The 27,071-nt window shown below is 38.1% G+C and overlaps 1 protein-coding gene across 2 annotated transcripts in view; it reads right to left on the bottom strand.

Moving 5' to 3' along the window:
* ephb2b (eph receptor B2b) overlaps positions 1-26,471 on the bottom strand; it is a 164,344-nt gene extending 137,873 nt beyond the window's left edge. For both annotated transcript variants that reach the window (XM_067430810.1, XM_067430811.1), the window contains exon 1: positions 26,321-26,471. In XM_067430810.1, the coding sequence (XP_067286911.1) occupies positions 26,321-26,375 (55 nt within the window). In that variant the 5' untranslated portion in view covers positions 26,376-26,471. The remainder of the gene's footprint in view (positions 1-26,320) is intronic.
* Between the last annotated feature and the right edge of the window lie 600 nt (positions 26,472-27,071).

Genomic DNA, 27,071 nt, shown 5'->3' with positions numbered 1-27,071 from the left:
AGTGTAGTATAATATAAGTAAAATAAAAAAACTCTGTTTAAAGTTAGTCTTACATGGATCAACACTGATGCATAACTACTTTGCTCTATATTAGGGATGTTAACAATTAAACAGCGATTGATTTATTGTCGTATAATACTTTTAATCAATTATCAATTAAGCAGGTTCTTGCATGTGTGTGCTGCTCAACCGCAAAACAGACATGAGGAAAAATGAAGCAACTCTGGGACCATTTTACAGCTGGAGTTACACCATCATGATTATAAAGTTTGCATGTGCATTCGAAGCCTTTGGATTGTGCAAATCCAAGTTGTAATATTGTGTTTATTTTCTGTAGTCCTATCTATATCTGATTTATCCCACATAGGATGCATTTGGTTAAGGATTAGAGCGGTAGTAAAGTGTGCCGGTGATCATCTTTAGCTCAAACAGCAATGCACAACTAATAATGACTATAATTGGGACTGTCATATACATAAAATTATAAAAAGAGCAATACTGTAATAAAACATTGTGAATAGTTTAATCGCATTGCTCCAGGAAGAGTGCGTCCACAACATGAGTCACGCAGTCGGAATACTTAGTGCAAGTTCACTTCTACATTTGCTTCATTTTGTTCAGATGTAATTTGTAATATTATGTTTATTTTTTATATCTGATTAACCTCATATAGGATGCGTTTCTTTGAACTAAATAATGCACTAGCAAAGAGCTTCAGTGGACTGGTGTTTATTCAGCGAGTGCAGCAATGCACAATTAATATGATTGGGACTGTCATATTACATAACATTCATGAGAACAGTATTTTAATAAGTCGTTACGAATTCATTGTGTTTAGTTGCCGTGTCCAACATGTTGTACCAGGAAGAGTACGTCCACACATTCTGAAGAGCACACATCTGAGGCAGCATTAGTGACACATTGTATTAGAGGTTATATTTGATTATTAAATAAGTAATTTGATTAAATGATTAATCACATCGACACATTTTACAACCCTACTACCCCTTTATATAAAAACCCTTATATAGATTAAAAACTCTTCATTAATTTGGTGAGGAACATAGCGTTTTGAGCAGCATTTGCACAACGTGTCATGCTGTTGGCTGTAAACGCATATTGCAGCTGTAAGGCTAACAATTACGTGATTAATTGATCATTCATTTACACAATGATTGATCATGGGAATTTTTGTAAATTGACATCTCCAAATATAAAAGTCAATTTATTTATACACACACAATTTTAAAAATAGCTGGAGCCTTTACAGACTGTAAAAGATTAGTATAATCACTTAATCTGTTAGGTTGCTATAATATTTTTATTAAACCACAGAAAAGGATAATGCAAAATAAATTGGTGAAAGTAGCTGCCAAATAATATGGCTGCCAAGAATTTTAATTTTGGTACACCACTAAATAATTAGGATACACAGTCAAAAAAATGGAATCAAAAAACAATTTTGGCTTGCACTCATTGTACATTGCAAAAAAGGTTGAGGGCAGTTGTAACCTGCTGGTTGACTTCTGTCACACACCTTCCATTAATTCAATTTGTGCAAATGTGTAAAAATTGTGCAATGCACCAGCAAGAGTGGAAAACACAGTTTTGTCCTTCAATAATGTGAAACATGAGGACTTATTGCACACACTCAAATCACCTGAATAATAACTCAAGCTGCCTCACCTGAGCAAATGCAACTTTCCTTGCAACATACACGCAAGCAGCAGCATACCGAGACTTGTAGTGTAAAAAAAATGCTGTTGTCAAGGTCTTAAATTAAAATGCTGTCATCAAGGTCTTACACCAAACATGTGAGGAATGCAATTGTAAATATTTTCAAAGGCTTCAAAAGGTTTTTTTTAAATGAAGTGGACAAAGAGTGACAAGGACAAATTTTAAGCCCTCAAAAGTTGAAACAAATGGGCAAACTTTATTCTGTTGTTAAAAAGCATTAGTTGAACGTTTTAAAATGCTTACTGTCTCACTGAAAAATACCGAAAAGCTTTTAGCGTAGATCTCACAAATGGAAACCACCACTAGTAAACATGGAGAAAGTTCTCAATTACTCTTTACAAAGAGAGGTGCGTTTTTGTTGTTGTTGTTGTTTTTTTTTTTTTGGACAAGAACCAAAAAGCTGTGAGCATTGTGTTCTAAGAAATGAATCGAGATGCCAATATCCTTTCTGTGCTGAGTTGTATGAATGAGTCAGGGGCTCTCATGCAGTATTCATATCCTCTACAAAAGATTTTCTTGGCTGATAAATATATCGCTATCTGGACATGGACAGTCTCATTTTCAATGGACAGCAGGGCAAAAGGGAGTTGAGGGTGAGATAGGAACCTGTTGATTCTGTTTTATATTATTTTCCTCAGTGTCAAAGGCAGCGACTCTGAAACAGAAACCAGATGCTGTCTGTGTGTGCCCATCAAAGCCAGACTAACAAAAACTAGAATGCTATTGAATTCTCTCACACACCTGCCATTAGAGTTCATTTTGTACAGAAGTGTAAATATCGTGCAAAGCACAAGAGAGAGTGCAAAACGCATTGGTTTTTCCTTCAGTAATGTGAAATTTGAGGACATACTTTCACCCTCACAATATTACACACTCTCCATTCACCTGAACAATAACAAGTTGCCTCACCTAAGCAAATGTAACTTTCCTTGCGACATACAAGCAAGCATAATAATCACACTCTCATTCATTCAAGTGTGCTTTTAAACAATTCAAGTACGATAAGACGCAAAAGAGAACTTAATTCGGTATTGGAGCTCTGTCTGTGTTAGGGCTAAACGATATTCTGTTTTGACATCGACATCATGATGTGCGCGTGAGCGATAGTCATATTGTCGGCACATGCGATGTAAAGGGTAGTAGCCCATGGTGTATTAAGAGAACGGTAACACACAGTAAAAACAAGTTTGTTGGTGGAGTGACATGCACGTTCCGCGTGCCTGCACAGTGAATGGTGCTCACTGCTCACGGCCAAACATTCACTGCTAAAATGGATCCCAGGATCCGCAGCAAAAAAAAAAAAAAAAAGGTTTCGTACCAGAAATCATCTTTTTGGGACTACTTTGGCTACAAAAAGGAGCATGTTGACCAAAAAGAGGTACTTTGCATGGAGTGTCAGAAAGTTGTGGCCACAAAACAAGAAAACACCACCAATTTGTCTGATTACTTAAAACGGCACCACAAAGCTCTTTACGACGAATACAAAGCAGGGCTCGACATTAACACTTGTGGATTGACATGTGGATTTTTTGAAGGGACAAGTGAAAGAGAATTTTACTTGCCTGACAGACAAGAGCCTGATTAAAACAAAAAATAACTAGCAAATCACCAAATGCAAGAATGTTTATGCATTATTTTAGTGTAAGTGGCGATCGATAATATATAATGAACTGGCGATAATACGGGTCGCGCTGTTGACGCTCATGCAGCCTTTCGAGGAGAAATCACAACACGAGCGTTTTCCTGAATATCATACCGACTGAAAATGACACTGATTTCATATGACAGTTCCATGAACAACTAATTAACATTCACTTAAAGTCACTTACATTTTAGATGCAATATTTAGGGTTTTTGTTCTATTTCATTAGTGAAAATCGTTCACAGTAGACCCATAAAGCGTCTCACTCACAGCAACAAGTGTGTTACTGAACGATTCGGCGTTTGAATCAATCATTTGAATGAACGACTCAGTGACTCACTTATTAAGACGATCACCTGCTGCCACCTACTGGAGGTTTAGTTTCACGTTTACACATAACTTCCAACATTTCTTTTAGTCACTTGTAATGAAGCTTGCTTATTAGTGAAATTATTAATATCATGGAATGGTAATTATTGACTTTAGCCTGGATTGATGGCTCTCAATATCGCAATATATATCGTTGGGGAAAAAAATATCGCAATGTACTTTTTTTCCAATATCGTGCAGCCCTATATCTATATGCATATATAAATTACTGACAATAATGCAATAGCAACAATTTTCTACTGATAAAACACTGAATATAAAACACAAAAAGACAAATAGCCACTGCCTGTCCAGAACTAATGACTTTGCTTTTGAGGTAATGGAATCTTTTCCCTTCATCATAATTTAATAAAAATATATTAAAAAAATAATAATTTATATATATATATATATATATATATATATATATATATATATATATATATATATATGTATATATATATATATATATATATATATATATATATATATATATATATATATATATATATATATATATATATATATATAATTAAAATTTGTAATTTGGTGATAGAGTCCTCCAACTATTCTTAAACACGAGGACTGCACTTCACAGACGGATAAATCCTTTGGGCAGTTTCCTCTGGAGACCACGGATGCCTCTGCATTATCTGACATAATGTGGGTTCTTTTGTTCCCCAGAGGAGTGGAGAAACACTATTATGAGTATAGCAGTTGAAAATGTGTTGAATAATGCATGGCGAGTTAATTAATTCACGGAGGTGCTTTGATCGAACAGTGCATGTTCTTACCACCCTTCCCTAGAGAAGGATTTCAACCCTGTGTCTAAACCTTCTCGGCAGGGAGGCCCTCCGCTGTTTTCCCTGACACACACACACACAAGAGAGAGAGAGCAGACAGGTTTGCCACAGAGTCTGGATGATTGTCATTCTTCACCTGTAATCCTTCCCGACACACGCGCAAACACAATTCTCTACAGCTACGACTGGGAGTGTGTGCAACCCCATAGGACAGACGAGGCCTGCCTTTTTTTGTCTTTTTGTCTCTCTCTCTCTCTCTCTCTCTCTCTCTCTCTCTCGCTCTCTCCCTCCCTCCCTCCCTCCCTCCTTTGTTTTGTGCAATTGCCTCTCTGGTTCATTCGCCTGTCTGGCAGCTTTGACACACGGAAGGTGAGAGGAAACCCGAAGCGCTAAGACTCCCACATCTGGCCCTGGTCCCTCAAAGAGAACACGTGTTCTGTGATGGCCCTGGGCGAAATCGTGTCTAACCGACAACTTGAGCCAAAGCTCTTAAATCTTTTGGCACTGATGAGGTCTTAATACAAAGCAGAGAGACAAGTAATGTTTCCTCCACATTGATCCAGCCACATTGGCCTATTCCTGTTAATATTTCACTCTTTACATAAGCAGAACGAGAACCAAAAAAACAGAAGCAAAGAAGCAGTTTCACTTAGATGTGTCTCCTGTTTCTCCTCCCTGGAAGACTGTATGTGAAAGAAACAGAAAGAGAGGGCGGAAGAGAGCTCGATTTCCAAAGAACAGAGAGTGGATAGAGACCCAACAATGGAGAATGAGGTGGCAGCTGAGTGCCCATCTTTGAGTGTAGTGGATTGTGTTGTCTAAGAGGTCACTGAGCATTGCCCTCCAGCTACACAACTCAAGTGAGGCAGCTTAAGACTCTTCTCTTCCCTCGGTTTCAAGGATTTGAAGATGCCATCTAGAGGGTGCCAGCAGCAAAGCAAAATAGTCCAGAAAAAAAATCTTATGAGTACATGCTTTGTGTTCACACCTGAAGCGGTTTTCACCTCTCGAGTGGAGTGTAAACCAGGCCATTAAACAATAGTTTGCTCCCTGAATTTAGAAAAGACCAACCTTATGCTAGCTTCCCTGGGCTGCCAGCTTCCCATCGGAATGTTCTGTTAAAGTGTTTTGAACTTGCCAAAGGATAAAAAGGTTAAATGTGGATCCATTAGGAGAAGCAGGGGAGCTGCCAACAAAGGTCTCCATCCATTATTCAAAAAACATGGCCTTCCTGAAAGCAAACATTATTTATGATGTGCTGCAGATCTATGCCAACGACATGTGCCTATCATTAAGCTCTGTAACAACCAGTAGGTGATCTGAACCATGTGATGCTGCAAGAGTTTGAAGAAAATCAATTTGTTTTTCTTGCATGTACATGCAAGTGTTTCTGACCAAGACCAAATTCCTGAGAAATGCCTTCCTTTGGGGATGTCCTCAAAGACATCAAAGAAAAACTGTTCAAAAAGAGGCTAAATAACATCTTTATTTATTTATTTATTTATTTATTTATTTATTTATTTATTTATTAAAATGCAAATTGTAATCATGGTTAGCTTAAAAAATAAAACAATAGCAGATGTGTTTATCATACAACTTTCACACAAAACGTATAGCAATTGGTGACTCGAGATGGAGACACTTTTTCTGAATGACTTCTTCGTTACTTCGATCCAGAATGATCTGATCACACATTAGGGGTCGAGGTTGAGACTTGAGACTGTTTCCAAAATGCAATTTATAAAAAGCTTTTTAGTAGGAGAGTCACTTATTGGGTCATTTTCGATAGTTATCAGCCACTTGGTGCTTGCCAAAAGTGAATTGCATTTAGGTTGTTCCATACAATTTAACAGTCTCAAGTAATCACACTGAGTACATTTGTTTGGTGAAGTATGTTTGCTTTTAAAATGTGTGAGAAGCTTCTCGTTATAGCTTCTTATGATTTTAGGCAGCAGCGTCTGAAGCTGTATACTACACATGTTGAGCACATGCAAAATAATATTTGAAAGATAAATCTGACTGATGGGACATGTGGTCATAGGCCTGCAAACACTACATGAAGAGTGAGATTTAATGACTTAATTAAAAATGATGGGCACCAACCGCAAGGCAAGTTGGCAAGTTAAGTATGCATGTCAGTTTGTTGATGTCAGTACAGATTCAGCTAATGCTAATATCAAAATGGCTGCTTGTGGTTAAAAAAAAAAAAAAAAAACTTGAGTGTAGCTGCAAAGCATTATTATTACTATTAATGGCAGCTCTAAACTTTGGTGTATTGCATGGCTTTCTCATTTCCAACATTGCTCCAACAATGATAAAATGGTCTATAAAATAAGCACTTTCTCAAGGTCCGAACAGAACATCCAGTTTTAGAGTTTAGAGTTTTCGAACTGTACCAACAATATTTGGCAAATTTCAATGTTTTAAAAAAGTAAAAATAAACAGCATTTAAATAACTTATTGTGCCATGCTTATTTCAATAATCAGGTATAAACCCTGCCAAAATGTTAGTCAGTTTGCCATTATTGTTTGTAATTAAAAAGCTAATTATTATTTTTAATCTTTAACATTAACTGCCAGATAGCGTTAATGAATTTACACCAAGAATTTATACAACTTTATGCTGATTTTGGTCTAAAACCTCACACTCTCAAATGAGGATGGGCGATATGACCAAAATCTTTTATCACGATACAAGTAATTTTATTTCATGATAATGATATCATATAAGGGAGATAAAACAATATAATCATATATAATAACATTATATTGCAATAAAATTTCCCTTAATAAAATTATAACAAAAGTTTGATTAATGTTCTGTATAATGCTTGTGTGCGAAAAGTGGGATAAAACAGCACTTCTCATTTGAGCCACACCACCATTTGTGAGCTAGGATCAAATGGCAGCACAGCACAATTAAATCTGTTCATCATATAAAGCGATTGTCTCTTCAGAAAATTTGGACTTAACCGCTAAATTCATAAAGATTCTCTTTATGAACTTTTTAAAGCATCCAAGTGGTAGTTGTGTAGCTGTCAATGGATGGACAGAAATAATATAATTAAAAATATCTTCATGTTCGGAAAATGAACAAATGTTTTACAGGTTTGGAACGACATGAGGGTGAGTAATTAATTTTGGGTGAACACCAGTGGTGATTTAATGTGTAACAATGGTTTATCATTTACTAGTTGTTTGTTGGGGCAGCGTGAACTTGTCTAAGACAGCTATTTGCTTTATGCTTAAGATATTTATGCTTTAGATGTCATTACTGTAGATTAGTTAATAGTGCAATACAAAATCTGTGGCTGTACACTAAACATAAACACTTTCTACAACCAAGAAGAAAGCCTCTTTTGGTAATTTCCTTTTCCATAAAAGGCTTTTTACTTCATTGAAAGATTCTTGTGCTAAGGCTTTCAAATTGATTTGTAAAGCAATAGGTTTAGACCACTGTATCAAATGAGCAGTCAGTCTGTATGAGGCAGCAACAAATTGGCAGACCACGGTAGCAAACGACAGATGCACAATCTGTTTGCTACCATTTTTTTAAAAGCTTTGAAAAGCATGGCAGTCATCAGTGCACCAGCCATATTGGCAAAGCACTGAGGATACAAATCCAAAAAGTTTAAAGGTGTTAAACGATATCAAAATGTAAATGCAATGTCAAAAATATGACATGCCTTGTGCTTGCTAACAATTTTCATAGATTAAAATGACCACATTAGTCATTTACTTGACATGTACAGGGATGCATAAGGAGTAATAATCTGCCCAACAATTTGAGTCACCTGACCCCATCTTATATACAGTCGAGGTGTGGCCTTGTAGTTCAAAGGCTAGCCGTGCCCTTGACCCGGTGTTCACACCTCATGCACTAATCCAACTTCAGGCCTCTCGTTTCCAAGCGCACAGTCTCCCAGCCCAATCCTGCAGGTGCTCCGTCAGCCATATATCACCACGCAACAGCCTGAGCCATATGGTCCCCACAAAGAGCGGCCTCGCACGGTATATCAGAAGAAGCGTGGGCCCATTCTTCATACCAGACAAGGGGAGGGGGGACGTTGTTGGAATAAGTGGCCTTTCCAGCCCCATCCCTCATAAGACCCAAGCAGAGAAGAGGGACATTTAGGTAAAACCCAACATGTTCTGTGCCCAAACTGTGTAATCAAGAACATGTTTTTCCAATCACTCTATGAGCCAGGCCCCTCTGATGAGAGAGAGCCCGTCGAGGGACTCGTACGGTTACCACATGCATGCAATGTGTCTGCCACATATCACCGCAGGCCGCAGAGAGAAAGCGAATGTATCAAAAGACAGGCCTGCAGGGGGAAGAAGCCTTCATCTCACCAACTCCACACACTGTGTTGAGTTTTGGGGGCGGCCCTTAATAATTCTCTCTTAGCCCACCAAAAACATCAAACGCAGATTTATGCTCTCGCTTAATCAACGGCTACTGTTTAATTCAGCTAATAATAAAAAATACCCCCAGACTGATTGATATAATACATAGGCGCTTTGCCAAAAGGGAGCACAGAGAAAAGCGCTGTTTCATATAAATGACTTTCCTGGACCAGTAAAACGGCACATGGCGAGAAATCAAAGAAATTAGTTTTAAAGGGTGAGAATGATCTTAACAAAGAGAGCCAAAGCTTAAAAGATTTAAACATATGACAGTTGAGCCAGTGTAAGTCTCGTTCATCAAACACAGAGCTGTGTTTTATCAAAGTGTGACTCTGAAGGCTTTTGTAACAAAGGAGAAATCAGGTCGCTCAATGTTGTAATTGATATGCCAGGCCACTCCTATGGGGACGGTGTATCTTAAACAGGGGAAATTGGCTGGGTGGTATTGTTTATTTCCCTAGACTGATTAGGCTCACTTGACGCATGATGAACAGCACAGGTGGCAGAGACGTCTATGAAAACAGATAAAATCCACACTGAATCGATCCAATTTACAGATTATTCTATACGACCTAATCCTGAGCATAAATGTCCTTGCCCTGAAGTGTATTCGCACAGCCACTGTGGTTGAGCATGATGCTGATGGATTGTGGGTAATGCTTGGAACTGACAACCTAGCTAAACCTATGCACATGACATCTTGTCTTAGTGTCAGATAAAAACAGCATTCAGCATATGCGGCATGAAAAATAACATTCTGCACATTAACGCCATCACATGACATTCATTTTCATAGAACCACCTCAGTCACATCCTCCTCTTCACATTTATTCCCCCGGGAGGCTGTATAGATTTTCCAGCTGCCTGCCTGGATGATCCATGATGATTATTATCTAAAAGGTAGAGCTGGTGGAAGGTATGGAAAATAGTCATCACTCTTTGCTATGCAATATATTGCGCTCCTGTTTCAGCGAGCTGTGTTACTTCATGGCTACAGTGATTCCAGGCATTGTTTAACCAACCCCAAAGGACACATAACTTGGCTAAAAAGAAAAATCATTATTGGAGAGACATACTATCAATTTAAAAAAGGAAACAAATATACCTCTTATTTTTATTATTGAGGCATCACATTTTCTATTAACAATAATTGTTGTTGCATTCTTGAGCTTGAGCTCAAATAATGCAGACTGATCTCATGAAATGGCGCATGATACGCCAATTCATATGCTATTTTCGCGTGCAATCAAGACGCATAATCGCTTTTTAGCGCGTTTATCAACGTCGTTTGGCCTCCATCGACTTACATTACATTGTGATTCCGTGATGATTTAAAAGCACACACACACGTTGTGTTTTTGTGAATTGTGGGGACTTTCCATAAGCATAATGGATTTTACACTGTACAAACTATACATTCTATACCCCTACAGTGCCCCTGCCCCTAAACCTACCCATCACACACACACACACACACACACACACACACACACACACACACACACACACACACACACACACACCCACTGTCCCTGCCCCTAAACCTACCCATCACACAAACACACACACACACACACACACACACACACTGACCCTGCCCCTAAACCTACCCATCACACACACACACACACACACACACACACACTGTCCCTGCCCCTAAACCTACCCATCACACAACACACACACACACACACACACACACACACACACACACACACACACACACTGACCCTGCCCCTAAACCTACCCATCACACACACACACACACACACACACACACACACACACACACTGCCCCAGCCCCTAAACCTACCCATCACAAGAAACATTCTTCCTTTTTACATTTTCAAAAAAACATAATTTAATATGTTTATAAAACCATTTACATTGTGGACACACACTAGTTCTGTCACATTTTATTCGATATTCGATAATGCATTCAAATATGACATGAAATATCCGTAATCGAACTATAAATAAACTATTCGGTTTTTAAAGTGCCATGCAGTGCATTTTTTCCAGTCTATAGGTGCGTTTACAAGGAGCACTGTAATCGGTTTAAAAGTCCAATCTGAATGAAAATGCTCCATATAAACACCTCAATCGGAATAAAAATGCCCAAATTGAATGAAATTGTAATCGGTTTTGGAGGGGTGGGATAAACCTTTTCATGAACCGATCAAACTAAAAATGTAACCGTGTAAACGACCTGACCCGATTCGTTTTGAGTGTGCTTCCTTATATGACGTGATATAGAGCCGTGCGGCCACCACTACTGAAGAGCCGGCGCCGCGCTGACACCAGACTATAATGATGACAAAGAGAGGAAAGTTAATTTTTCTAACACCGTGTCCTAACTACACGACGTGACGCCCAACACGTGATAAAAGGTATCTTTTCCATGCTGTTCTGATTGGCTGTGGTTTTTGATTGATTTGTTGCATCTGGTTGTCACATCGCGCCTGGTTTGGACAGACAAGTTGCTTTTTGCTGGAATCTAATCGTGTCGCGTGTAGTTAGGACACGGTGTCAGGGATAAACTTTAAACTTTTTATTTCGTAAGAAGTTATGAAGATAATGTTGAAATAATGACACAGACACAGCCTGGCTACACCCTCTCATCTTGACAGCATTTGTCCAAGACATTTTTTTACTTCAACTGAACCTGACAGAAGAATTTATTTTTTCTGAGATGATCATTACACTTTACAACAAATAAATAGCTTTTATAAAACCGTATAAGTCCTGGTGACCGTTGACAGTGAACACATTCCAGCTGCTGGAGAGGACAACGTCATTTGACAACGTAATTTTTTACACTGTAAAAAATTATTTAGAAAAAAAGTTACCTGGTTGCCTTAAACTTTTGAGTTCATTGAAATAAAAAAATTGAGTTAATACAATGAACATTTTTTGAGATTCGACAACCTTTATTAAAATATTAGTAAAAGATTTTGTAAGCATATTGGGTAATTGTGTTTTTTATTTTTGATGATGCAGTGAAACATGCCAAATAGTGCTATTTTCATGATTTATCACATTTTTTATGTGGTTCAGATACAATAATATTTTGAGTTTCTATTTATTAAACAAATTTCTTTCATTGTATCAACTCAAAAATTTTATCTTAATAAACTCAACATTTTAAGGCAACCAGGTTACTTACTTTTTCAAGTTAAACCAACATTTTTTTTTAATTAATTATTATTAATGTTGGAAAAACTTGTGCTGTATAATTTTTTTCCAAGATTATTTACTGAAAAAAAAACTTTAATAGAACAGAATATGTTTGCAACAGAAGCATTATAAATGTCTATACTGTCACTTTTGATCAATTAAATTTTTTGTGTCAAACTTTTGACTGATAGTGTATGTGTTCTTATTTTAACAATTCATACGATGAACTGAATGACATTGACATTCCTAATAAAGTTAGTAGCCAAGTGACGAATTTTATTTGCAAAAAAATACTTCGACTACATCTGCAAGTATCTTTTTGACTGTACATAAGACAACTGAGGCTCTTCCAAAAGAGGGTTTCAATGTCTAGACACATTTATTAAGAAAAAAGAAGTTAATGCCTCACTAATTCTATTGAACAGCACACCCACCTGCTGCTCCTTACTAAGCTCAACCCACCTGCGGTGCTTATTGGAGATAATTCAGAGAATAAGGAAGTCCACCATGAGCCAGCCCTGATTGGACTGCATCTTAATACAGCATATCACTACATACACTTCTGTTGCCGTGACCCCTGGCTAAAAGAAATATTCTACCCACCTTCAATTCCAGCTTTGAATTCATTCTGTTTCTATTCTACTCTATTCTAATGGCCGATGTGAAGCTTACTAATGTAAACATACAATTATACACAATTAATTGAATCAACAAATCATAAACATTTAATTATGCCTTCTAATACGATGCTGGGATCTCGACTTCAAGTAAAAACAACAGATAGACTTTCTGAAGGTTCAAATTACTTATGAATTAATAGGAATACAACAGAGTATTACCCTGTCCCCGCCCGCCCGTTCTGAGTGCAGTTAAGTCACAGCTATGGGCCAAATCGCTCAATTATCTCTGCTAATTCCCTTGGTGCCAAGCTAATGCAATTATATGCAAACAAATAGCTCCATGGTAACACTTTTTCTCTCTGGTGCACTTCGCCTTTCAGCGACAGGTAATTTTGATTAGCTTGGCCTGTCGAAAACAGCCTGGGCATCCAGTACTGGAGAATTTCTAAACACAAGTGGAGGAAAGTCAAATAGCTGTATTTAATTTCAAATCATCCTTTATTAAGCGAAGCAGGAAAGTGGCAATTGGACCCCCTACATATTATTTCAACATAATTCTGTCACCAGAGGGACCGTAGCATGCAAACTTAGATTAGCCATGAAAAAGTCACAGGTGGCCTGGGAATGGAGTCCGGGTGTTAATCCTGTAAGGAGAAGGCTGACACATGGCTGCCTAAAACTGTGTTTGTTCCAGTTCCCATTGCATTGCCAAACCAGTCTGATTCTGCGTGGAAGTGTGGAAGGAAAAGGCATCAACGTACAAATAATGCAGCAATCATTGAATGTTTATACTTAAGAAAATGAATCCAAGTTGGCTGCTTATTCCCGTGCCCACAGCTCGATTGATCGGAATGCAGAGAATTCACAGTTTGTTTAATTATGAAAAAAGCGGGAATACGCCTCTCAACAAGTAAAATCTACTGGGGGACAAAGAAGGCAAGGCATCCATCATAGCATTGTAAGTCAAAAAAAAAAAAATGCATCCTGTGGCTAACAGAGACCCTTCCACTCCTGGAAAGAGGAAGATTTCTGGTGCCGAGTGCAAGTTGTGACCCAGCCCTGAGCAATGGGAGAGTCAGCGTCATAGTGGTCCGAGACCATTGCTGCATTCACCATTGACAAGGATGAAAGCAATAACATCAGGCTGAGTTATAACAGGACTAAGGGTCACATCCCCAAAGAGACGGTATAAGTCAAGCCGTCAGCCCTCCAGCCTGAAAGAGAGGATGTATGCAGTCAAAGCCTGGCAGACGTCATGCGGTGGCGGAAATGCCAGGAGACGTCAAGTGTGCATGCAGGGTAACAGCAGTTCAGGTGAATGCAGCTTCCCTTTGTGATGCAGATGAGGACGCAATCAGCCTGCCTTTATCTCTGAAGACAGACTGTACTCTGGGAGACACAGAACAGCGCTGCACCAGTTCAGAGGAATTGTGTTTGTTGAATGCTTTGATGAAAGGCAGATGTTTAATAGTGTGTGCGAACAAAGTCTGACCTCCTGCGAGAGCACAACTGTCACTAACTTCAGCTCACGAGGATTGTTCTTAGAAGGACAGTTGAAACAAGAATAAAAATACTGTCATAATTTATTCACTCTCATGTCATTCTGAACATGTATGACTTTGTCTTCTGTAGAACACACAGATTTTGAAAAACTTATTTTGCCCAGAATCCAAAACGCACAAGGCTGATTTATACTTCTGTATTGGACCTACGGCGTATCCTCTACGCCACAAGATACGCGTTGGTTTTCTTTTATACTTCTGCGTTGTTGTCCGCCTCAATATGCATACATGCAGACCGCTAGTGGGCAGTTTCCACATGCATGCTGATGGTAACCCCCAGTCTCAAGGCAAACGCAGAAGAAGTGACTTGTTCACTGTCATTGCATGCGTTTGAGACGCACCCCCAGTGATGGCGCCAGATAGCGGCTTTTCTTGCACCTTGAGTTGTTGTATGTAATACAAATTAAGCATCTCTAGTTGATGAGTAGAGTACCATAAGAGGCGATCTGGCACTGAATGTGTTTGTGAAATCATGCAGAGTGCTCGTGGCTGCTGTTTTCAGGTGGCTCGTGCACTGACTATTCATTCCGTTAAAATCACAAAACGAAATGCACCCATTGTGTTGTGTCCCTGTTCTTGATATACAATCACTGATTGACAGCTTTGGTTTTAAAGAGAAAATAAATAAACTATACACAGCGGATCTATGTATATATTAAAAATGTATATTTTCTAAACACACTGACTCCTATTGGGGAGTGTTGTTCTGGCAGAGTCCCAATCACAAAATACATTTTTGGAGAGGTGCGCATCAGAGTACGTTGTAGGGTACGCGGCTAACACAGCCTATGAAGTTTAAATTGGGCTTTAAGCCTATTGGCTTGTCAGGTAAACTGACAAAACTTTCATTTTTAGATTTCTTTTAGATTGACAGAAAAATGTGTTTGTTCTTTCAGAAATGACCGACCGCATGAGAGAATAATTTGCATTTTGTCACAGATGCAGACAGGATGATTCATTCATTTGTTTGTTTGTTCTCTCACCCTGATTTTATAATTGGCCACTTGCATTCGCATGTGACACTGATCCAATATATTCAGCATCAAACTGTATCAAGTGCATGTGATTACAGCTATCAAAAATGTTATTAAAAATTGTTAATGTGGATACTAAAAATAGCAAACGGCTATCGGATTCCCAAAAATACCATTGGTCCAATAACAGTATTTAAGTAGCCTTGTATGCACAAGGCGAGGGCTGGTTTTATGCAATTAGGCTCCTTTAATTAGGCCCTTAAGACAACCAGCCAACTGAAACTCAATTAGCTAAACTGCTCCCATTGCCACAAGCTCAATGTACAGTAAAAATCACATTCAGTGGTCCATAGATGAACTGAACAAAAATCAATACTCCAACATCATAAATGTGACATCCAACACACTCCAGGTGATGTTACTACATGTTTGAGGTCTAGGATCACTTGCAGCATGACGTGCATGACGGATGTTCATCCCCTAAGACCACCTTTTAACTGGGCGTATTATTATGGCTACATAAACATAGAATGAACAATGGGAGCTTACATATGCATGAGTAATTGCATTGCTCACAGCTCTAAGGAGTAAAGGACTGCCTGCATATTTCATTTTCAATGTGTTTTGCAGAATGCTTAGTAAATTGCAGGAGACAGTTTGCTCTGCATCTGGTTACAGTAAAGATAAACGTTTGGTTCTCGCAAACTAGGTCGATGGGAATGAGAGAGCAATTCTGATCCACCAGTAAGCACTTAGACATGATTAAATGGATTGATTAGGATGCATTAATCTATGCACGGACATAGATTAAATGATCTAATCATGCCATGATTTAAATATGTTCTATGTAAAGTCTCTTTAGCTCTGTCCTGAGCCACGTCATGAGCCTTGTCTTGTACTGCAGATTGAAACAATTATCACCTCAAGGTAGAAAAACACCGCTATCATTTAGCCGTTTCAAGAAAAACCCACATGACCTTCAACCACACACTCAAGCGATGCGCTGTAAGTAGTACAGTATTCTGTAGCATACAGACCCTCATTTGTCCTCTCGCTACACTAATACTAGAGTCAGCGAAGCTCAGGTAATGGTCAAACTGCCATGTTATTGTTATGAGTAAAGAATACAGGCCTTTAGCTTTGAGACCCTGTGTAAAGCAGAGAATTATCTAAGTATATGTACAGAACATGAAAAAGATACAAGAATTTTAATTGATTGTCGACAGCTGTATTCATGTTTTGTGCACCTTACAATTGTAATTTAAGTTTATATTTTAGTAAATATTAAAAATAGTAAAAAAGTAAAAAAAAAAAAAAAAAAAATTAACAAAAGCAGTAGGTATGTTGAGTATGCATTACAACAAACTGAATTGTATCATATGTTGTGTAATAATTGCTTTAACAGGGTTTCAACTGTAAAAAAGACAAAACAGCTTGACAACAATGTCAAGTAGTATTACATTTACCTCAGAAGTCATTCAGTGTCAACAGCTGTTAGTGCGCTAGAAAAATGAAATATTTCGCTAAATATAGTCTGTGCACTATATTAGCCTATATATTCATTATACTACTTAAAGGGGTACTTCAGCGCTGGGAAGATGAATCTGTATTTAAACTGGGTCATTAATGTAGTATAAATGTGAAATTATTTTTTAATTTGGTGCCTTCTAGACTGAGAAAAGACAGGAAATGTATTTTTGTCTCATGGGGATGAAAGACTACAATTCCCAGAATGCTTCGCTGCTCTGTGAGGCCACTCCCGAAGCCAACGCTACTAGTTAACTGTGACTGAGTTGAACAACAGACACTACAATTAAATACTGCAAGTGTCTGTTCACAGCACAATCATTTGAATATACTCCAAGGTTTCTACTGATACAAAACCATATGATAATCGCTGAATATGTCATGAAAATGACAGCCACTGTGTACACTATACATGATTTCAATAATGAACTGGAGTAAAAACTACCTTATGTGAACTTTACATGTTTTGCAATGTGTTATGTACGGTGGCCCAGTAGTGCAGCCGTACTAAATTAAACCACAACACAACGAAATTGCCACAACACAACGGAAACAAGCCACAACACAAAGAAATCGCCTCAGCACGACGGAATCGCCACAACACAACGAAATCACCACAGCACGACGGAATCGCCACAACACAACAAAATCACCACAGCATGACGGAATCACCAAAACACAACGGAAATGCTCCCGACCACGAGGGGGCTCTCGGAGTGCAATAAAGTTAGTTTCCCTTGCCATTGCTCTATAGATTGACCAGTCTTAAAAAGATATAAACACTACGATCAGTTTTAAGTGTGTAACCATTGTATATCGACATGAAATATCAACTCAAAATCACCTACAGGCATTATAGCTGCATATTTATACTCGAAAACACTTTTACACGCTGCCATGGCGCTTGATGCCCAAGGGAAGATCTGCCAATTTCACCATGCAGTTGAAACATGTAATTTGTATGAATTAAAATTACTTTTAACATTCAAAAACAGACATGTTAAAATCCCACAGCTTTTTGTATTCTAAAAAACTGACTCAGGGCATAACATTAGAATTTGAACATTTAAACAGAATAAAAAAAGTAATTTTAATTAATAAAATTATACGTTTCAAACACTTGGTGGAATTGGCAGACGTTCCCTTAGGCATCACCAAGCGCTGTGATCGCGAGTAAAAACGTTTTTCGAGTATAAATATGCAGCTATAATGCCTGTAGGTGATTTTGAGTTGATATTTCATGTCGATATACAATGGTTACACACTTAAAACTGATCGTGGTGTTTATATCTTTTTAAGACTGGTCAATCTATAGAGCAATGGCAAGGAAAATTAACTTTATTGCACTCCGAGAGCCCCCTCGTGGTCGGGAGCATTTCTGTTGTGTTTTGGTGATTCCGTCATGCTGTGGTGAGTCCATCGTGTTGTGGCTCGCTTCCGTTGTGTTGTGGCTCGCTTCCGTTGTGTTGTGGCTCGCTTCCGTTGTGTTGTGGCTCGCTTCCGTTGTGTTGTGGCTCGTTTCCGTTGTGCTGTGGTGATTTCATTGTGCTGTGGCTCGTTTCCGTTGTGTTGTGGCAAATTCGTTGTGTTGTGGTTTAATTTAGTACGGCTGCACTACTGGGCCACCGTAGTTATGTGTTGATGACTATTATTTCTAAAAATAAATAGCAACTGAATTTAGGCTAATAGTTTGGGCTCTGTTGTTAACCCTTAATAGCCTATTATAGTAATGTGCAAATAAAGGCTCCCTATATAGTACACAGCATTATGTTTAAGAAACTTTTAGTTATAATTGAATTAAATTAAGGACAAAATTTGTTCAGTAAACCAGTTTAATACATATAAATAAAAAATATATTTATAGCTTTCTCTCCCCTGCTGTACCGAATCTTCAGTTTTGTGAACCATTACACCCCTACGATATACTGATTCAAACCCCAGGAAGCTATGGGAGCTGATTGAGACACACCCAGGACATTCACAGACAACGAGTCCTCTTTGGTCTTGACACACTTAAATGGTTTATAAGCATTTGAACGAATAAAAGCGTGATCATAAAAAAGTAATGATAGCCCGAAAAACGAATGTTGCGTTAATTGCTCAAAAATATTTTTAACGCGTTACAACTGAAAAAATGTATTGCATGGGTTAATGCAGTACTAATATACAAACCTATTCACTGTTTTACTGAGTGTTCACTGAAAAACTATTTGGGCAACCCAAAATTGTCCATGTATGTTATTGCTGCAAAAATGTAAAACATTGTAGTCTTCACTAATTATGATTAAGTCTAGCGCATCTTGGTGTTGTGTTATGGAAGAAGAAGAAAAAACGGTTGTATATCAAAATATTGGATCATTAACATTTTAATTTTAAACACAGACATTGATGCAAGACCCAGTCTGAGCTTTGAAGGGAGATAGATTTCTATTCCACTGGGGGGGGTGTGAGGCTCTTTTTGGATATAGAGTGACATCACTCTTCGGACTGATCCAGAGGGGAGGGAATGTGGTAGAGAGCCCCTCTGATCCACCTCTGATGCTCACTGGAAACTCCCTTTATACTCCCTTCAGTCACTCTTAAAGCACTTGGAGGAAACTGCCTGGACATGACCAAAGAAACCTATATTGCAGTCAAATAATTACAGATAGTGTGAGATCCAGTGCTTGTGGATCACACGGACATGGTCAAATGCTGAGTAATGAGCATAATTTTGGCATAGGTTTGGCATAAAGGTTGGTAGTTATCACTAAAAAACATTTTAATATCTGCTAAATTGCCCTGTCATAATAATTACCCAGCAAGATGAGTTAACTCTGACTGGTGTGTTTTGTTTAAGAGATTGCCTCGCTTAAACAGAAGTAAATTTCCTTGATATGGTGATTGTTGACAGAATATGAATTACTTACATTGCTGAGTACACAGCCATGAACACTAGAACCTGTTTATAACAGCAAGTGCAGAACTGACACACTCATGAAACAAAAACTTCCAAGGCCGACACTGTCAAAGATAGCATGCTGTGTTGAAAGCGGCTGTATTTCTACAAAAAAAAAAAAAAAAAGTCTCTCTGCTGTTCCAGACTTTCTGCATGGTTAAGGTAGCCCTCGGCCGTTCCCTCGAAATGTGACACTCATCTCACTAGAGAAACAACTGGTACCAGCACTAATTGAAATTTTGCATGCAAAGTGACAATAGCCAGGCACTGGGTAGCATGGATTAGGCGCTGAATGGAGGCGGATTCTTTGTGAACGCCACTGTGGAGGCTGACGTGCAGACGAGCTCCCTGCATCTGCTCATTCAGCGGACCGAGAAAACACAGGTTTGCGAGCAGCCGCTCAGGCCATCCTTAAAAATATTCTTGTTTGCCGTAACCCGACCGACCCTGTCAATTTAGGGCCGACTCAATTTTTTATTTTTTTCCCCTTTTAGTCCGACCGACTTGCCGGTTGTAAATTGGCTTTAAGACCGACCAATTTCTTTTTTTACTTTTCAAACAACTAATACAACAGTAATAAAATAATATGAATTATATTTTAGTAAGTATTATAAATGTATAAATTGCCTGGGCCATACAAACGAAGGCTATGTTCTTTCGTTTATAGAAAAACCCGTGACGTCATCTATGTTTACACTATGGTTAACGGATGTCACACTATGGCCTGCACGTGCGTTCGTTTCGGCTCGGCTCATACTCTCATTCACTGTAACGTTAGACTTTTAAAGCCCTGTCGGAGATTTCGCCGCATTGTGTGACAGGAGGAGTGGCTAGGAGTCAGGAGGACCATGGACACGTTACACACACCAGGCAAGTGCACTGCAGAGGGGAGGGCTTTAAACCCCTGTCCTTTTTGAAAATGAATCAAAAGTGCCCCTCTCAACATTTATCATTACTATATTGTGGCGAATAAAACATATTTTGAATTATAATTAATATAACAACGTGTACAAAACAGTAACAAATGGCGGAAAAGCCGTTTATCTTGTCTCTGTCACGCCCGTTTCACACATACTCCGTCTGCAGTGCGTGTGCGGTGCGTGTTCCGTTGCGTATGCGTTGCAGGAGCCCCACACCCTGTAGTCCTTTCGCATATGCTGCGTTTGCAGTCCGCAACTGATCCGCTTTTACATACCACAAACACAGCATTTATTAATGATTTTTTATTTAAAATCCAGAAGTTGTTGCTGATTAATTCATATTTATATATAAATATACTTTAGATTTAGCTCACACAAAAGGCAAAACATTTAAACATAGGTTATAGCCTAAAATCATAAACATTTTAAATTAGAAACTTACAATAGTCTATTCAAAAACAGCCGACTCTCGTCTTTTCTTTCGTTTTTAAACCCTTTGAAAATAAATCCTGCAGGTCAAAAATAACTTTGCATTTCACCTCCAAGAAAGGACGAGTGCTCTCCATTAGCTATGGCACATTTTTTACCTAAATGCCAGGTAAGGTGTCGTTTTGTTGCTTTACTTGAGAAAAAAAGCCATGTGTTGACTTTGAAACAAGAGTATATTTTAAATGATATGCATCCGTGTCGAAATTAATAGATTTTCGCGTCAGTACATGTTTATTTTAATGCGAACAATGTTCTATCACTTTAATGCAGCAACGCAACGCAGCGCAGCGCAGCAAAAAATAGACTTGGTACGAAAACGATCCGTGTACTGCTGCAGACGCAACGCTCCTGGAACGGACTGACGGACCGCATCCGTGTGCAGTGTGAAAGCTGTCATCCGTTAACATGGGTACGGAAAAAAATACGCAATGCACACGCACTGCAGACGGAGTATGTGTGAAACGGGCGTCAGTCTGAAATGTCGTTGTCATAACGCGTTGCTATGGGTAGCGTGTGTTCTGCTCGACCCCAGCGCGTGGTGGGAGCGGCGGCACTGGTTGTAACTTGAAAAATAATGCTTTATGTATGGTTCTGTCGATGGATACACGTGCACTACAACAGCGATAATAAAAGAAAAAGTGGGCAAAACGGTCTATCTTGGTAAACTGTGTTCAATGCATGCGAGTGCTGCCGTATGACCAGTCATTTTCGCCATCATCACTCAGTATATTCGCCAGAAGACGCGAATGAGAACCCTCTGCAGTGAGAGAAGATCTGTCTCTGTGCACAGCGCGCAAATATTGAGTTCTTTCAAGTCTTGCGTTTGAACGGATAAACTCACACAAAAAGTATGTCAACATGTCGATCTTGATGAGTATCCATCAGACATAGTCTGTATATGCCTTTAGAGAACTTTTTACAGTCGAGAAAGACGATGCATATCTCTGTATTAGGTCTTAAAGGGGCAGTAGCCTTTACTGCTGTCTGTCAAACAAAAGATAAGGACATCACTCACTGCTCTTGATTGAATAGCTGGTTATAGCTACTTAATTAATTGAATTCATAAAAACAACTTTTTGCTTTTTAATATTCAAATGCACTAGTCTATATCACCAGATGCGTTGGTCTGGCAAGAAGTGCAAGCCACTTCAGAGACAGACACAGATAGTTGCGTGTTCACAATCGAGCGTAAAACGACCCCTTTTTACACAATCGAGCGTAAAAATAAGAAACATATCACAGGAAAATACTAAAACGGGAAGACAGCCGGAAAAGAGCTAAAATACGTGAGAAACCCGGAAAAAAAGGGAGGGTTGACAGCTTTGAGTCAATGACAGCTAGCTGGTGGTTGGACACTTTTCTTTAAGAATGCACCTGAAATTTATGCAATAAACATGTTTTTGACAAATATTTCAATTTGTTTGTGGTCTATATAGCCTGCAATTAGCCTACACGCCCGAAGGCACGGCTTGAAGACCCAGTCAGTGATGTCACAATATGCCAATTTGTTTAAATTCATACCTACGTAATCACCATCACCAAAAATGTACTTTTTTTTGTATTAAAATTTGAAAAAAAAAAATATAGACCTACCTACCGACCCTTTTTTAAATTTTTTTTACTGTTACTGCAAACCAAAATATTTTTAAGCATGGCCTCATTTTACCTTTATCTAATCCTGCTTCTGAACCCCTATCGCCACCTCTCTACCCCACACTCTGCTTTTTGTTACCTTCCCGGAAAACTGTAATGTCTGCGTATGCTGCAGTGGCCCACACTCGGTGTATAGTTGGAAACGGACAGGACACATTTACATTTGAAAGCAGATTATTCAAACTTGGCAGGCATTTCAAAGTGGAAGTGTTGATATGAGGGCTAAAACGGCTATGTTAACAAACAATAGCTTTAATTATCCCCTCTCTCTCTGTTGTTTAAGAGTGTTATGGAAATGGTTTTGAAAAGCTTAGCTGAAACAAACTTTCCACTTGTACAAATGCTAAGCAAAATTTAGTCGCTAGTATTTATATAACTTTGGAAAAGTCTATGATCAAATGTAATATTTTGATAGCTGACCAATACGTTCTCCGATGAAAAAACTGACGTTATAATTAAGAATAATCACCTCTTCAAGCTTATACCACTACGTATTTCTTGGAATCAAAAAGTACACAAAGCAGAACTGAAAGAAATATGGAAAATATTCTGATAAAAAAATAGTATTGTGGTACTACTTTATCAAGCCCTTATTAAAACCAGCTGTATGCTATTTTTACCCTTTACCCTAAAGACAAACGTCCATCATGTAGACAAGCACATCAATATATAATCAGCGTTCAGATATTTGTATACAGTATGGGAACAGGCGCAGCTGCTTATGGGATGTCTCAAGATGAGAAAGAATTCACATTGTATCATGACATTATGACAGCAAAATAGAATGCACGCTGGGAATATTGAAATAGCGAGGAATCTTTTGAACGACTGGTGTCCTACTTACAATAGATGCAAACTCTGATGTGATAAAAACAAAATGCAGCTCGGCTGTGGCCTCATCCATGGAATATCCTGCTTAATAACCTTTTAAAACCATGAAACATGTAATTGTGGTATGTAAGATCACATAATACAAATCCGGTAGATCTAGTAAAATTCTATTTTCTAAATCTGTAAAATACGATACGGAATACTGTGTGAAAATCTTACACTGTGAACTAACTGAGACGCAAAGCAGAACAGCTAGCTGCAAAAAGAAAAGGGCAAAATCAGACAACTTTGAAATAAAACAAACAATTTTTTTTTTTTTACCTATCCGTTGAAGACAGGGGCACATGACAGAGGGACTAATATTAGCATAATACAAGAAAACTTCAAAGTCCTTTAGACTGCCAGCATCATTTCAAAATGAAAACACAATGAAGAGCAGAACCATATTTTATGGTCACCTACAGGGGAAAATGTGTCTAAATGTGCATATGCAAATCCTATGTGGGCATAAAAAAAGCATTTGAAGTACTTTATTCTTACACTAAAGAAGTCTCATACTCCAGAGAAACAGAATCTTATATCCTGAGGGTCACCACACAAACCTAATTCAATTATACTAATAATATTTCAAACAGACAAGTACACACAAATTAAATACAAGAGAACTATTCCATCCTCACAACAAAATCCATTTCAGTTGGCACATCACAACTGAAATAAAATTCTAAAATTCCTTGAGATAACGTAGAGTTAGCGAAGAGGATAAACATGTTGTATAAGGATTTAATATGACGTCAAATCTCACCAACCCACCTCCTCCTGCCTACCATCACTTTGTTTTTAAGGTCGAGGCAGCGTTGACCTCTTTTTCAACTCTCTATTTTTTTAATGCACAAGCGCCATGCTTTAACACCATTGGCTGCAATACTAGGGTGATAGACAGAGAAAAATGAAAATCGACCAATCACTCCAGGGTTTAAGCGGAAAAAAAAAAATCTTGATTAGAAGACAAAGAAAAAAAATTATGTTTTGAAATGTTTATTTCAATAATTATTTTTTTATATATAGCGTATATATTTTTTTCCTAATCAAGATTTTTTTCTTGTGGATCACTTGTGCACACACACATACAGCCGCAATCCAAACAACACAAAAGTTAGAATCTCATAGGAAGCAATGTTGGAATCATAGACTAATTTAAACTTTTCTGAACAGCGAAGGTGTTACTAAAAAACATATACATTAAGAAAAAGAAAAAGCTTGAACAACATTTGAAGACCATGAGGCCTCTAAAAAAAATCTGAAAAATGTGTAATTCCTTTATTAAAAAGGCTTTCTCTTATGTTTTATTATAATTAGCTACTGTACACACTAGATGATAGTAAATGACATTTCAACTTAAATTAAATTGACCCAAGAAAAAAATAAGCAAGTTTATTGGAAAAAAATACCCATAAAATATTTGTCTCCTTTGTTTAATTGACATTTGTTATAATAAATAATGATCCGAACATAGCTTAAAAAAAAAAAAAAAAAAAAAAAATGAAATCCCAGAATAACATGAACTAAAAAAAAAGTTATAATGATGAAGTAGGCTTGTTATGGTTTACTGCTTCATAAAAATGTATTGGCAACAGAAAAGGGGCAGTTGTGCAGATCTGTTGATTGAACTCGTATTTAATTAAAATCGGGTTGTGTCTGAGTATGCAAATGTTTTCATTTTATTATGCATATTTAATTACTTTTAACTACACCGCAGTTGCTAGCCTTACTGTGTTTTGAGCATGCTAAAATAGGCTACTTGATGAATAAAGTCCCTCCTTTTAAAATCTTCAGCCTAAAAGTACAGAATCGAGTATGGCTATATTAATCCATTACATGACAATAAACTCAAGTATCATTAAACTTGAGAACTAAAGCCACAAGAGGTTCCTATAATACCAGCAGTGCCTACTTAAAATTCATCGAGTATAATTCACTGGACACAGACACTTCAAAACGCCAGGGATTGAATGTGTGGTCAGTATGTGAGAATAAAGGACTGTATTTGGTTGTTTTCTAAATGTATGCTCACTGGAAACCGGTTTCATTGTCCAACATGCTGAGTCCAGCATCACCATTTCAGCTCTGAATACCCGCTGAACACAAACAACACGAGAATACGTTACAGGGGAAATATATATTAATAAAGAAAAATGAATCAGGCTAATATAAATAGAGATGTGGTTTGGGTTTAATATTTCACCTCGCTGAAATTATTGTACAAATAAGGGGCGCGAATCTCGTGCATGGCTCGCGCATGCACACGTATCCACGCGTGGATGAAAATGACCGGTTTAATTCTCATGAAAAGATGATTAATATATTACTTCTCAAACTCATTCTTATGCTGGTCAAATATATGCGTTTCTAAGACACCTGTGATGTTTTTGTATTACTATAGTTCGTCTGACAGGACCAGCCTATCAACGGAATACGTTCTTGTCAGGGGGAATGCAACCGTTAAAAATGTCACATTTGCCCCAGTATCATTCCACATTCTTTAATTAGCGAAAAAATGCTTTCGTATCTTATTTCTGGCATGGCATTCAAAACTAACGTGCCGTGACCGTAAACTCTCAGTCTGTCGGCAAGATGCTGGACTCGCAAAACACGGGGAGAAACATCTTACCTTCAACAGCCAGGACCGATGGTAGTGTCCATAAAATCCATAGGATATCCATCATTGGTTTCTTGGGGGTGAAATTATATAAAGTCCAGACATTCAAATAAATTGTGCCCTGAAAGCCATTGATATCAGACGCTGGCGCAGACCGGCAGACTTTCACCTTCCGTTGAATGAATACGATGCCATAAACACACAACTAAAATCCAAAGCGAGTATGGACGAGACCAAATCAGTCAGACGAGGGGGGACGGTGGTTAGAAGTACCGCGTCAGGTCGGCCTGAGGATGAATGTGCATGAGAAACGTCGCTTTATGAATACGAAAATCTCGTACTAAAGATTATTTCATTGACAAGAATCGACCCGAGCGGATTCCCATCGGTTAGACTACAAAAGCGTGAAGCCATCCAACCCTAAAGCGCTCATTTCTTCTGTCCCACCTGTCAATCAAAGCAAGAGCGTAACTATTCAGCCTTATCAGCGGATGCTCGGTAGAAAATTTGTGACAATTGGGGAATACGTGGATGTGTGAATTTTAAACAGACTTACATTATTTATGAATATTAAGCGAAATATATGTGTGTTATAGTTGCACTAATGGTAATGGAATAGTCTGTCGCTTTTGTTTTTTGTTGTTTTTTTCCACATTCTTCATAAAAAAGTAAAGGTAAGACGGCTTTTAAAATTACTGTGAAACGAGAGGACACATAAATATCAGAAAGCGTATAAACGTAGATATATGCTTATTGTATAATT

The sequence above is a fragment of the Pseudorasbora parva genome, chromosome 22, assembly GCF_024679245.1.
Source record: "Pseudorasbora parva isolate DD20220531a chromosome 22, ASM2467924v1, whole genome shotgun sequence".
Lineage (NCBI taxonomy): Eukaryota > Metazoa > Chordata > Actinopteri > Cypriniformes > Gobionidae > Pseudorasbora > Pseudorasbora parva.
Note: the sequence above shows the minus strand (reverse complement) of the source record. Positions and strands in the feature narration are given on the sequence as shown.